At 52.1% G+C, this 12576-nt stretch overlaps 4 protein-coding genes across 4 annotated transcripts; 3 read left to right on the top strand and 1 right to left on the bottom strand.

The window, feature by feature from the left end:
* Positions 1-143: 143 nt before the first annotated feature.
* Positions 144-2157, bottom strand: BU24DRAFT_420178 (golgi integral membrane protein). The gene is made up of 2 exons (XM_033527416.1): positions 1711-2157; positions 144-1617 (listed from the first exon to the last, which is right to left on the bottom strand). The coding sequence occupies exons 1-2, from the start codon at positions 1811-1813 to the stop codon at positions 359-361; spliced, it is 1362 nt and encodes a 453-aa protein (XP_033385490.1). The 5' UTR covers positions 1814-2157; the 3' UTR covers positions 144-358.
* A 210-nt stretch (positions 2158-2367) lies between these two features.
* Positions 2368-2790, top strand: BU24DRAFT_144630 (uncharacterized protein). The gene has a single exon (XM_033521178.1). The coding sequence runs from the start codon at positions 2446-2448 to the stop codon at positions 2659-2661; it is 216 nt and encodes a 71-aa protein (XP_033385489.1). The 5' UTR covers positions 2368-2445; the 3' UTR covers positions 2662-2790.
* Positions 2791-5064: 2274 nt separating this feature from the next.
* On the top strand, positions 5065-7963 carry BU24DRAFT_460226 (Rxt3-domain-containing protein; the record flags this gene model as incomplete). The annotated part of the gene is made up of 3 exons (XM_033531804.1): positions 5065-5164; positions 5265-6948; positions 6997-7963. 3 exons carry the CDS (start codon positions 5065-5067, stop codon positions 7961-7963), a joined length of 2751 nt encoding a protein of 916 aa, XP_033385488.1.
* Positions 7964-10736: 2773 nt separating this feature from the next.
* BU24DRAFT_144505 (fructose-2,6-bisphosphatase-like protein) lies at positions 10737-12505 on the top strand. The gene is made up of 3 exons (XM_033521176.1): positions 10737-11029; positions 11088-11674; positions 11725-12505. Exons 1-3 carry the CDS (start codon positions 10861-10863, stop codon positions 12346-12348), a joined length of 1380 nt encoding a protein of 459 aa, XP_033385487.1. The 5' UTR covers positions 10737-10860; the 3' UTR covers positions 12349-12505.
* Positions 12506-12576: the final 71 nt, after the last annotated feature.

The following is a 12576-nucleotide window of genomic DNA, read 5'->3' as shown; positions in this document are numbered from 1 at the left end:
GCGGTGAGGTTTCCCGAGCTCGGCTTAGTTGTCGGGTGAGGTGGAGGTGGAGTGTTGAGAGAGTCTGATGAGGTCACTGTAGTCACTACTATCTACTGACACAGTAACATAGTAACATAGTAACATAACATTACGAGTTGTAGTTAGCTGATAGTGGGAGGAGGGGGGGGAAGTCAGGGAGGTGGTTAAATTGCTCGTAACACATGTAAATCAAGAGAAAATGGTCGAAAGAACCGTCGTACATAGTTATAGATATAATAAAGAAAAACAACACGTCTTCTTCTGGTTCGACCTAGGTGTACCGTGTACTATTACCACTTACACTTACACATGTACATACATGCAAATCATCACCTAATTACTGCTGTTTGCAGTAGTCTCTGCCGTGGCTCACTTGCCATGAGCACAACCATACTTCAAAGGCCATGCTAATGAACCCTGCCGCGCAGATTCCACCCGAGTCGCTTACACTGGTTGCCCCCAAACTGAATTCTCGATCCTCTCGCGGGACGTTATCCGTGATCTCCGCAAAGGTACTCACGTACACCAATCCGCCAAGAAGCCCCTCCCAGAAGATGATGATGCACACAATGTAGAAGCTGGGGATGAAATCGAACATTGCATGCAGCGTCAGAAGTATCAGATTCACCACCTGCAAGAAAGATGGAAAATATAGGTGGTGCACTCGGATAAATGGCGTCGACGACCGGGAAATGAAAACACCAACCTGGTAGATGGCACCGTACGTTGAATAGAACGATCGATACTCATCAAACGGACTCTCAGAGAGCGGAAACAGAAGCGTGGGTGCGACACCCTGATTAATCGTGTACTCGGCGATGTAGACCAAGAGCAGAGGTAGCATGTAAGGGAAGAAAAGCGCCTTGGACCGTCGAAGATTCGCTGTGAAGTTGTTCAAGGCATTGCCGACTTTCTGCTTGGTGCCAACATTCCCAAAGCTGCGTCCCGATTCAGAGAGCATCGAGGACGAAAGGAGTCCCTCGTGTTCTTCACGGCGACTATCGTCATTCAATGCATCATTTCGTTGATCCGGCTCATCACTCTCGATGGCTTCATACTCGGCATGTTTCGCAGAAGATTTACGGAGTGGCTCCAAGGGAAGTATGAGAAAGAAGCTCATGAGCATAATCACAGGCAAGAAGGAGAAGGCCAATAGGCTGGTTCGTGCATCGATCTTGAGTGTCGTTGTAGCGATGGCGTATGCTCCCGCGCCAATCAGACCTGCGCCACCAGTGCCGCTCCCCCAAGCTGCCAGGGCGAAGTGTCCGTAATAATGAGTAAGACCCAGGAAACTCAATTCACCTCCACCACTACTCAAGCTCGCCAACATCACGCCACACAATTTGATGCTAATTGTACGCGGGTCTTGTGTGCCGGGCGTGAGGGCTACGACGAGCATGCCGACCACAGACAAGGCAACGAAGATGACGACGCGAATGTTGTATGGGATCTTATGTATGAAGTAGGGAGCGCACAGCTTTGTTACGAAGGACGGAATGACATCGGCAAGGAGTACGACTCCCTTGGGGACGTTGGGGCCGACGAGATCGAGCGCAGAGGAAAGTATGATAACGTAGAGGACGTTATTGATAAGGCCTATGGGGGAGCGTGAGCGGGACTGTGGTCAACGATGACAAGTCAAATGTTTATATGGAGTTCCATGATTTATATGCAAGAGCAGTTACATACCAAACAACCAAAACGCCGCAAGTACACGAGGGTCGGCACCATCGAAGACTGCCTTCAGACGAGCCCGGTACATGGCCCATGAGGCTGCGGGTGATCCAGGCATTGGGAGAGGCATTTGCTTGCGGCGTTGTAGGGGATAATGTAGACTTATTTACATAACGAAGCAGTCGTGGAGAGAGGGGTGCGTATAGTGCACGTGGTGGAGTTGAGATGGGCGTATGACTTGACTCTGAAGAGGGTTCGGATGTGAGATTGTCTCGAGTCAAGGCGGTGACGATGATGTTGCTGCACCGGAGGTGGATAGGAAGGGCTGGGAGCTAGGTTATGTGGAGAAAGACAACGATGGCATCATGCAGCTACTATCTCTCTGCCTGTTGATATTATCGAGCGTTGAGGGGAATATTTGAAGGAAAGAGAAGGAAAGATAGATACCTAGGTATAGTAGGTATATATGTAATGTTAGTACTGTGATGGCATCTGTGATGGCATCTGTATGTACTCGTCGGAAGATTATCGGATCGACAGAACCAGCTTAGCCTCTTACGTAGCCAGTCACCCAGTCCTAGCATGCGCATGTGAGTGTCTACCGAGTACATACTGTGTAATGGAGTGGATGTCAACTTGATACGAATATGTTCAACTTTGAGCTACTCCATACTAGTATCTTTCACAAGAGTTGGCCAGTGAATAAATGTTTTAAAGGATTAATTGGCATTGAGTCTGGCAGTTGTTGTTATGCCTAGGGAATACAGCTGGCGTCCTATAGATGGACTCGTATTAATTATCGTAACAAACCAACGGGTGTGGGGGTTTGGCGTGCGTCTTTATTTAGGTGGACCTGTGTTACCCGTAGTTACTGTACTGTGTACATATGTAACTCTCCACACCGAAGAACACACCAAGGACACCAAGGACCAGACAAGGATGATCCGCATCTTACATCCACAATAACAATCTACTTACGATATGTTCTGTGCCTTATGACACGGAGTACGGAGCACAACCTACCACACAGAACATTTTACATAGTCCAGTCTATAAGGACAAGGGCTTGTGCGCCGTTAGACAGCCGTCGTCCTCTAGACCGATCAGACAGGAACAGGAAAAGGACTACCTTCCGGGTGCGCAAAGCTCCCGAAGCTGAAGGACAGAGGAATCCATCCCGGGCTTCCAGCTAGATTTAGCCTCTTTCTATGGGGTACTCCGTGCCTACTTTCGATGAGCTGCAACCGCGCACAAAAGTACAATATCAATGCTACCTCGGGGTGATGGGTGCACATCGTGTGTGCCGTCAAGACCCGATGGTGTGTTCACGTCTCGGTTGATTGATTGATTGACTGACTGAGTTGATTGATTGCACCAGGTGGCCGACCTGAAGGTTGACCGCAGTGTCTGCACATTTTCGTGCCTGACCTGTGTGCGCATGTGTGCGCATCTAGGTGTATGATATGCGTGTGCCCTGGTCGTCGGAGCGGTGGAGGGAGCCAGCGCATTCAAGCAGGAGGGAAGCAAACAGTTACCAGTACCCGTCGCATTATTAGCAGTCATCATGTAGTCCGTAGGATACCAGCATCTTTGCGGGAGAGACAGTTACCAATGGTTTGCATTGCCAGCACTCCGTGGTGCTACCCCAAAAACGACGATCTGGTCGAGGGCGTTAATTGTGGCTTGCCAGTGCAGGGAATATGTGCAGTGAGATATGGGTTTAAGGTACAGTAATGACAGTACAGGGTATTCTGTAATGGAGGTGCATATTATGGAGGAGTGAGAGTGAGAATAAGAGTAGGTGTACGGAGTAGTAAGTATCTACTCGGTGCTTAGATATCTATTCGGTGGGTGTACGGAGTACTGTGTATGTGTATGTGTATGTGTATGTGTAGGTTCTACCTGTTGTTCTGAACAGCCCTAATCCTGGCCCCGGCCTACTCGTAGGTAGAGGCTAGTCCTTGTACAAATCTACCGCTACCTTAAGCATCTGAGCTCTAAGCACTTGAGCACACGCACTCGCCCGGGGTCTACCTAAGGTCAAATGCCCTAATGGCCCATGCCCATGCCCATGCCCATGCCCATTTCAGCAATTCTCCTCACCTATTCTTCCTCGAGCTGTCACTTTCTTGTCCATTCTTCCACTCTTCTTCTTCCTCCTCTTCTACCTCGACCTCCTCCACTCCCTCCAGCCTCACACGCTGGTCGAGTCACTATGTCAACCCGTCCCGTCCATTACTAACCCGTCTGTTCGCACCCATCAGCGCATCATTCCTTCCTACGCTCCTCCATTCCTCCTTCCGTGCGAAAAGTCAAGATGGATCCACGCCAGCCTCAGCAGCCCTACACGCGACAGGAGCGACCTTTCATTCACAATCCGAATCACCCAAACCCTCAGACAACGCAACCTCCGTACTCGAGCTATCCTCCGGCCGCTTCGCATTCACAACCTCAGCTCCAGCCTCCCGTCCACGCACCCTTCGCGACCGATCCATATCCTCCACCGCGACGAGATCCATTCCTTCCTAATACTGCGCAGACACATGCACGGAAAAGCAGTCATGGTTTGCACACGGCACCTGAAATTGGCACAGGTGCTCCGGCAGGACAAGGCGACAGACATACATCGTGGGGAAATACAAATTCAGGTACGCTCTACGTGTTTGCGAGTCTATTCCATCGCGGTGCATTGCATACTGCAATGTAAGGTGCAGCCAAAACAGTACCCAGCAATATGTCTTACGATTGGAGTGAGACCCGCTCGCGTGGGCGGCCCTCAACACTTGGAGAGACATTAGTTGCGCGGATACTGGGGATGCGGGAGGCAGTTCGGCTCAGCTCGCCATACTTTCTGGTTCTCTGGCTCCCATTCTGGCTGGCTACAGCTCGCAATGGGAGGCAGCGGCTAGGGCGAAGAAGCTCTGGAGCAGCGGCTCTACTAGCTAGCGCTTCGCGCCTGGAGCTCCATGCGAAGCTGCGCTGTCATGACGCCAGACATTCGGAGACGAAATACTGCTCTTCTCCGTCCCGGTATCCCAACTGTTCAGTCTCTCCGAGTTCGCCACGCTGAGACCCTGGCTACGTTTGGCGCATTTTTTCCCCATACTGCACCGCACCGCACACGCACACATCATCACTTTTCGCTGTCCACCGCCCGCAGAGGTGGCGCGTGTTAAGCGAATGTATCCCCCCTGTCGCGCTAACTCTGTAGCATCCGCTGATCGACCATGTCTTCTTCTAGCCGTAGCTTCGAATCACTTGCATGTTTCCAATCCTCATTCTCAACCTCATCCTCATCCTCAACCTCATCCTTCCGTCGCTCAACCCCAACCTCAACCTCCGCCTCCACCTCAAGCTGGCCCGCCGTCCATGAGCGGCTCACACAACGCTCCCGGTCACCAGCCGTATGGCTTCGATGCTTCACGTAGGCGATCGCTTGGGGGCGCAAGCCCCCCTAATCCCTTCGGAGGTAATACCTTCCCCGCGTCCTTGTGACGGAAGCCAGCTCCCGTAGCTGCATTTCATCGCGTCCTTCCATCACAGCTCATCATTGCTAACACTTTCTGCAGCTCCCTCGCATGAACCACCCCCTCCTCCTTCGTACCCGCGCTCCCACATGCCGCCCCCTTCGTCTCCACAACAGCAACAACAACATCAACAACAACAACAACAACACCTGCATGGTTCACAGGGTCCGCGACCTCCCTTTTCGTCGGCTTTTGGACCTGCGCGTGAGCTGCCCGGGCTAGCGCTAGGGCCGGGACACCGTCCGGGAAGCAGCATGTCCATCTCTTCGATCATCGGCGGTGGTGACACGGGTGCACCCAATCCACCGTCGCAATCACAATCACACTCTCACACACACTCACATTCACAATCGTCGCCGTCCAGTGCGCCAGGGAGCGTGCCTCCGCCGAGCAGTCACAGCATGCAACCACCCTCCCCCCGGCGCAACCTATCATCGGGTTCCAGATCTGAGTTCCAACCTTTCCGTCGCCAACCATCCCCTGAGAGACATGTGTTCCCTGGTGGTGCCCATAAAGCGCCAGAAGGATACGGATATTCCGCTGCATCCCCGTCTCGCTCATACAGCGCTCACGGCTCCCCTGAGCTACAAGGACGCCAGGCCCCTCCCCCAAACACACAACCGTACAGACCAATGGTTTTTCAAGGCGCGCGTGCATTCGCAAACGCTCCTCATGATGTATCACCGAGGGACCCGCGACAGGGTACGGGCATGCCTCCAAGACCCAATAGTCAACCCGCAGTTCAGCCCGAGCAAGATGTGCGTGCGCTGTACGATGCGCCAGGAGCGCGACGCACTGCTTATGGCCAACCCGAGGAACGACGCCGTACTTTGGGGGAGTCGCATCATACTAGGCCCAATGCCGCCGAACTTCTTGGGCAGCCGACCAGCGAAAGAGATCGGCCTGTCACAGTGCAGCCAGTCACACAGGCGCCGTATAGCCCTCCCCGGGATCAGCGACCTGGAGGTGGCCCGCTTCCTCCTGAACGCAATATATGGCGCCATACCGTGCCTGAGGAAGCCCCACGAGAGACCGGCGAGCCACGAAGGGAGGAGACGGCTCCCATGTACAGAGGGTATGGATACCCACACCCCTCACAGGGCCCGCCGACGTATTCAGGTCCTGGTGCGGAGGATATGGTGCGCGGCCGCAGCCTAGATCATCTAAGCCATCGGGTATTGGAGCAGTACCACGCTCCTCCAACGTCAGATCCGAATTCAAGCGACAAGTTGAAAGGAGAGCAGCTATCACGATCTTTGTCATCTGGAGGATCTGCGTATGGCAATCGATTGCTATATGACCAACACTCGAAAGCTTTACTCGCGCTTGGCCCAGAGGCTAACAGGCGGACGGGGCGCGCCTCGCCACTCCCCCAGGCCGTCCAGGGTGCGCAGAGCCAGCCGTTATCGATTGGGAAAGACCCCAGTATCAAGAGTGAATTTGGACGCATGTTTTCGGGGCTGGGAAGCGGACTGGGCAGCTCTACTCCTTCGCGACAGAGCCCGATGCCTGGAAACGGGATAGAGCCTCCACCTCAGGGGCTGGACCTGAACGAATTGCGGCTCCAGAGAGTCAACTCTCAGAATGGCAGAAAAGCGAAGAGGGTGAAGGATGAGGAACTTGTCTTCGAAAATGAAAGTGTTGATGGCAGGGGAACGCCTTCAGGGCGTGGGTCCAAGCGCAACAAGCACAACCATCCTGGTCACCACCACCATCATGTGCACCAGTAAGTTCTCCCATGGTCTGAGTACGGCATCAAGACTAACCTTGGCAGTCACCATCACCATCATCATCACAAACAGGACGAGGAGGCCCAGCAACCTCACTCAGCGACAACTACACCTTTCCCTGGTAAATACCCAAATCCGCCTCCAAATGGAAATACACCGCAACCGTCCCATCACCACCATCATTACCACGCTGCTCCCCACCATCACCATCACCACGGAGGCCGGCCTGGCCAACCAGCTCCTCTTCCCTCGCCAAAATTTTCCTCAAGAGTTCACGACATTTCGGCTGTACTAGAGGAAGCTGCCAAGCATCCCCGTCACCATCTCGGATCCTACCTATACGAGGCGAAACCTGAGCTGCCCAAGCCTAACTCTGCGCTGGACGATCAATTCAGTTATGCCTCCAAGCCCAAGCCAATGCCAGTGTTCGAGAGGAACCCGATCAATTGCACGGTTACTTGCAGGATACATCGATACTATCTGAAACCACGACAGAGACAGCAGATTGTGTTGCAACATCATCTTTGGGGCGCACGCATCTACCGAGACGATTCCGATCCGATAGCAGCAGCAATCCACTCAGGGTGGATTCGCGGCGAATGGGATGATACTGTGGATGTGGGCATGCTAGATCCGCGCATTACGGCGCCCAATGACCCTTCGGATGCGGCCGACACGTTGGACAAACTCCCTGCGGCCCCTGTAACACCCCCGGCAGACATGGAATTGCAGGTGGAACTTTTGATTCTCCCCAAGATCGACAAGTACGAAGGGACAGTGGAATACGGTATGTCGAGTAGGAAGAGTCGGACGCATGACGGACTGAGCTTCATGATCAACAAGATTCGATGGGTGGAGGATGATGTCGGGAGCCGAGGACAAGAGCGGACTGCGGCGGCAATGAAACGCAGGCTGGATGCCAGTCGAGCGCTCCTGAGCCTGACAAACGGCGGCGAGGACCCTCTGAGCATGCTGAATGGAATGAAGACGACAGAGCTTCAAGCTCGTTAATTGGGCGAGGATTAGACGGAATTCATCTTGGAGTAACGTTTTCCTACAATAAGAGAAGGAGTAGGAGAAAAAGAAGGAACCCCGATCATGAATTCGATCGCGAGCGAAAGAAACATTGACGATAGGAGAGGCGTGGAAGTAAAAGACTTCGGAGAGCTAGGCCTATCCATGTATCAATAACGACCGTGGGAAGGGGATGAATTTTTTGTTTGGCTTGTTGTGAATGAGTTCAGCATTGCTATATACCCATAGTACTTTTACGACTGTGACGGTCATTGTGGAAAATACCAGCTTGGGGGGAAGAGGAATCTGGCATCGGACATTAGGTATCTGGACACAGAGGGTTGAGATGCAGAGTGGTGGAATCAAACCATATTTAAATAATTCTAAACTCCAATAAGAAAGGACTCGACAGTCATGAGTGATTTCCTATACATGCTTGATCAGAGATTGAGACCAAGAGATACCATTCCATGCAGATGTGGACGAATGATGGGACGGTAATGCCCCACGTAGTATTACTTGTACATACGATTCCTGCTGTGAACATACAGTACAACCAACAGGGTAGGTGATGATACGTATTGAAGTTTTCATATTATCAATCAGAGAAGTAGGGAAGGCAGACAAGATATGGTTGCTTTTGATTGTCGATGGATCAAGGGAGGGTCTGACTATGATTCTTGTTCGTTGGTCACTTTGTTTGCATATGCCAGTTATTGAGCTTCGGCGGGAGAGTTTGGTGGGGGAGCAGCGACTAAGTTCTCTAAGTTAGCGGGTGGGATGGGACATGATGTGTACTGGGCCCCCATGAACATGTTTACGGCCTTCCCGTTACCATCCAGCTGGTCAATTGCCTGTCCCTGTTTGTGCGTATGTCTGTCGTGCTCATGGAACCGGACACGCCATTCCAATCATAATGATACTGTCCGATTGCCCTTCCCAGCAATCACTACTCACTCCCGTAGACAGTAGACAGCAGAGAGACAGACAGACAGACAGACAGACAGACAGAGATAATAGATGTACTCCGTAATTAGTCGTTCGTTCCTTCCCCCTCCCTCGTCCCCGATAAGAGAACAACATATAATTTGATAGGCAGCTTCCCGATACAATACAATCAATCAATCAGCCTCTTCCTCCCATCATCGCCATCGCCGCCATAAGCATCATCACTACTACCTCTCTTCTCACTCCGATCATCACCATCATCTTCCTCTTCATATACTTCCCACACGCCCATTGTCCCTTCCATCTCCTCTTCCTTCTCTTCTCTATCATCACTTCCTCTCCTCGTTCCTCGTTCCTCGTCTCTTACAATCACTTCTACAAATCAATTCGACTTCCATCCACCCACCAATTCTACGGCAACATACCCTCACTCTACACGACCCCACCATCGTCGTAAACACACGCCCACCCGCACCCACCACCACCACCACCACCGCAACACCATCCCAGTAGAGTCGCAACCGCTATCGGACCTCCCAAGTCCCAACCCAATCCCCGTCAACAATATTCCGTAATTTTGCTGGGAATTGAAGAAATAATTGTCCGCCGCCTTCGTTATTGATCTGCATCGTACTCGCCTCTACGATGAGTCCCCGAGTCAGGAATTACTCCATTTCCACGGTAAGTATCTTTTTGTGCAAGCGCATCGATTTTCCTATTACCATCTGTTCTCAATTCACCGCCACGGCTATCCACCACCACTATTATTGGAACTACCGTCCATATTCGAGATCCATTATTGTTGATCTCAACGAACAACAAACAAATCAATATGCATCAACACCGCGCCGCCCCTGCCGGCATTCGGCGAGTCCACACATTTCAATCTGGAAACCACCGGCTTAAGGTCTAGGTGCAACTGACTCCGGTCTGGCTGGTCTGGCTGGTCTGGCGTGCTGGCTCCGCTACAAATAATACACTTGCAAGCTTGCAAGTCCTGTGCGTGTGGAGTGGCGTCATGCACTCTCTCAATTTTTCTCACACACAAATCTCACGATCCGTCGGTTGTTCGTTCGTTTGTTCCTCGTCTCGTGCCACGGGCGGACATGGACTTTTCCATTACACACAACCTGCCAACTAGGCAAGCCGCCAAACGAACACCCTGAAAGGTCTTTCAGTCGCCGTCACCATCTCACCTTGGCGCATCAAAGACACATGCTGCTGCACTGCACTGCACTTCACAGCCATTTAACTCTGCCAACACTTTCCAATTCCAGGAACGCATGTTAGCATACATCTGTGCTTGCTAGCAGCTGTCTGGATCGCACATGGTCACCATTTAGCATCTCTACATTCATCGGGAAGCCCTACCCGTCTTGCCCATTCGTGCATTTTTCGGTCGGGCAAGTGGAACGTAGCAGCCACCAGCAAAACGCTAGCCGGTTGGTCAAGGCCAAACTGCTGCAATTGCCCCCATCGGACACCCTAGCCAAAAGGGCCAGCAGCGTCAGCAGAACCAGCAGGCCCCGTGTCATACACGCCTGCCCGGGCATATCTACTACAAAGAGCGGCTCTAAATGCGGGGAATTGTCGACCTCCAAGCTTCACCCTTCCGCTTGACGAAAGCCGAGCCGAGTTCAAAGCTTTGCAACACCACCCCTCCTGCCCGTGCAACACTCCATACACGACACTTGTCATAGCATCATCCTATAGAATCATCAGTTGTACTGAGCCCCCTCCAACGCACACTGTCTTATCGACCACTGGTCTTCATTGCTTTAGAAATAGACCCGCCGCGGGCCGCCGCATAGTGGAAAGGAACATCTACCAGGATTCCGATTCGCATTCCCTCTTGATCTCACGAAACACCTTTGGGGTTACCTCGATTGGATCGCCCACTGGATGCCCACGGCCTTGGGCTTGCTCTCTCACTACTCCCCATCACAATGGCTTCCAATGGTGTTTTCGCGCCCAACATGCGCAAAGTTTCGACAGGCGAATTGATGCAACCGCACAGAAAGACTAATGGAGTCGGTGTCCAGGCTGAAGACACGCGCATATGCGTCGTCATGGTGGGTTTGCCCGCCCGCGGGAAGAGTCTCATCGCACAAAAAGGTAAGAAGAGGTTTCTCAGTCGTGTGCGTCATTTTTTTCCTACTCACCGGTCTACTAGTTGTCCGTTACTTGCACTGGCTGTCGATCACCGCAAAGGTCTTCAACGTGGGCCAATATCGCCGCAATGCAACCCCCAATCCCTCCGCCGAGTTTTTCGATACCTCGAATCCAGAAGGAGAGCGCCTTCGGAAAGCTGCCGCCGAGGCCGCAGTCAACGACATGTGCCAGTGGTTCGCCGAGGGGCGGGGCCTCATTGCCATACTGGATGCGACCAATTCGACAAAAACCCGTCGTCGTTGGATTCAGGAGCGCTGCTCAGCAGAAAACATCGAAACGCTATTTGTTGAATCCAAATGCGACGATGAGGACCTGATCATGAGCAATATCCTGGAAGTGAAGACGACGTCACCAGATTACGTGGGGCAGGATCCCGAGGTTGCAGCAGCCGACTTCCGAAACCGCATACGGAATTACGAAAAAGTGTACCAGACTGTCGACGAGGACGAGCAAGATCTCACATACGTCAAGTTGATCGATGTGGGCAAGCAGGTCATCATCAACCGTATTCAAGATTACCTCCAAAGTCGCGTTGTCTACTATTTGATGAATCTCCACATCAAGCCAAGATCCATTTGGCTGTCCAGGGTAAGAGCATAAAGTCTCTTGTTCTATCTACAACTGACATTTTTCTTTAGCACGGAGAATCGCAATTCAACTTGTCGGGACAAATCGGAGGAGACGCCAATTTGTCGGAGCGTGGCGAAGCTTACGCCCATGCACTTCCAGGGCTCGTTGCGAAATCCGTTGGCGACGGCCGCAAGCTCACAGTATGGACATCTACCTTGAAACGAACAATCCAGACCGCCCGTTTCCTATCGTTCGAGAAGCTTGAGTGGAAAGCGTTGGATGAACTCGACTCGGGCGTTTGCGATGGCTTAACTTATGGCGAGATCGAGGAGAAATACCCCGAGGATTTCGCGCAGCGTGATGAAGACAAGTACAACTACCGATACCTTGGTGGCGAGTCTTACCGGGACGTGGTAATTCGACTTGAGCCCATCATCATGGAACTGGAGAGGAGTGAGAACATCCTCATTGTCACTCACCAGGCTATTTTGCGATGCATCTACGCCTATTTCAAGAACGTTCCCCAGGATCAGAGTCCGTGGATGGAGGTGCCCCTCCACACTCTTATCAAGCTCACGCCAAAGGCCTACGGGACAGATGAGGAGAGGCTGAAGGCAGACATTCCGGCTGTCAGCACCTGGAGGGGCAAAGGCAGCAGTGCTAAGCATCAAGAGGTGGCGGAAAGCACCTAGTCCGAGCACCAACGCTGGGCTGGATTTCCAACGACAATGAACAATCTTGCGCGGAATGGAGCACTGCATGACATGTGCCTTGCTAGTGCTCCTGCATTGCCTTTTATCCCTATACCCTCCTGGTGCAATGAGTATGGATCATTTGCACATTGTATCTTTTCCTTTTCGGTCAAAAGTTTCGGGTTTTACATAGTCTCTTGTTTTAGATTTAACGAGCATCATGGGCGT

Source organism: Aaosphaeria arxii, assembly GCF_010015735.1.
Source record: "Aaosphaeria arxii CBS 175.79 unplaced genomic scaffold BU24scaffold_3, whole genome shotgun sequence".
NCBI classification, from domain to species: Eukaryota; Fungi; Ascomycota; class Dothideomycetes; order Pleosporales; genus Aaosphaeria; species Aaosphaeria arxii.
This window is presented reverse-complemented; position numbering and strand designations above follow the sequence as displayed.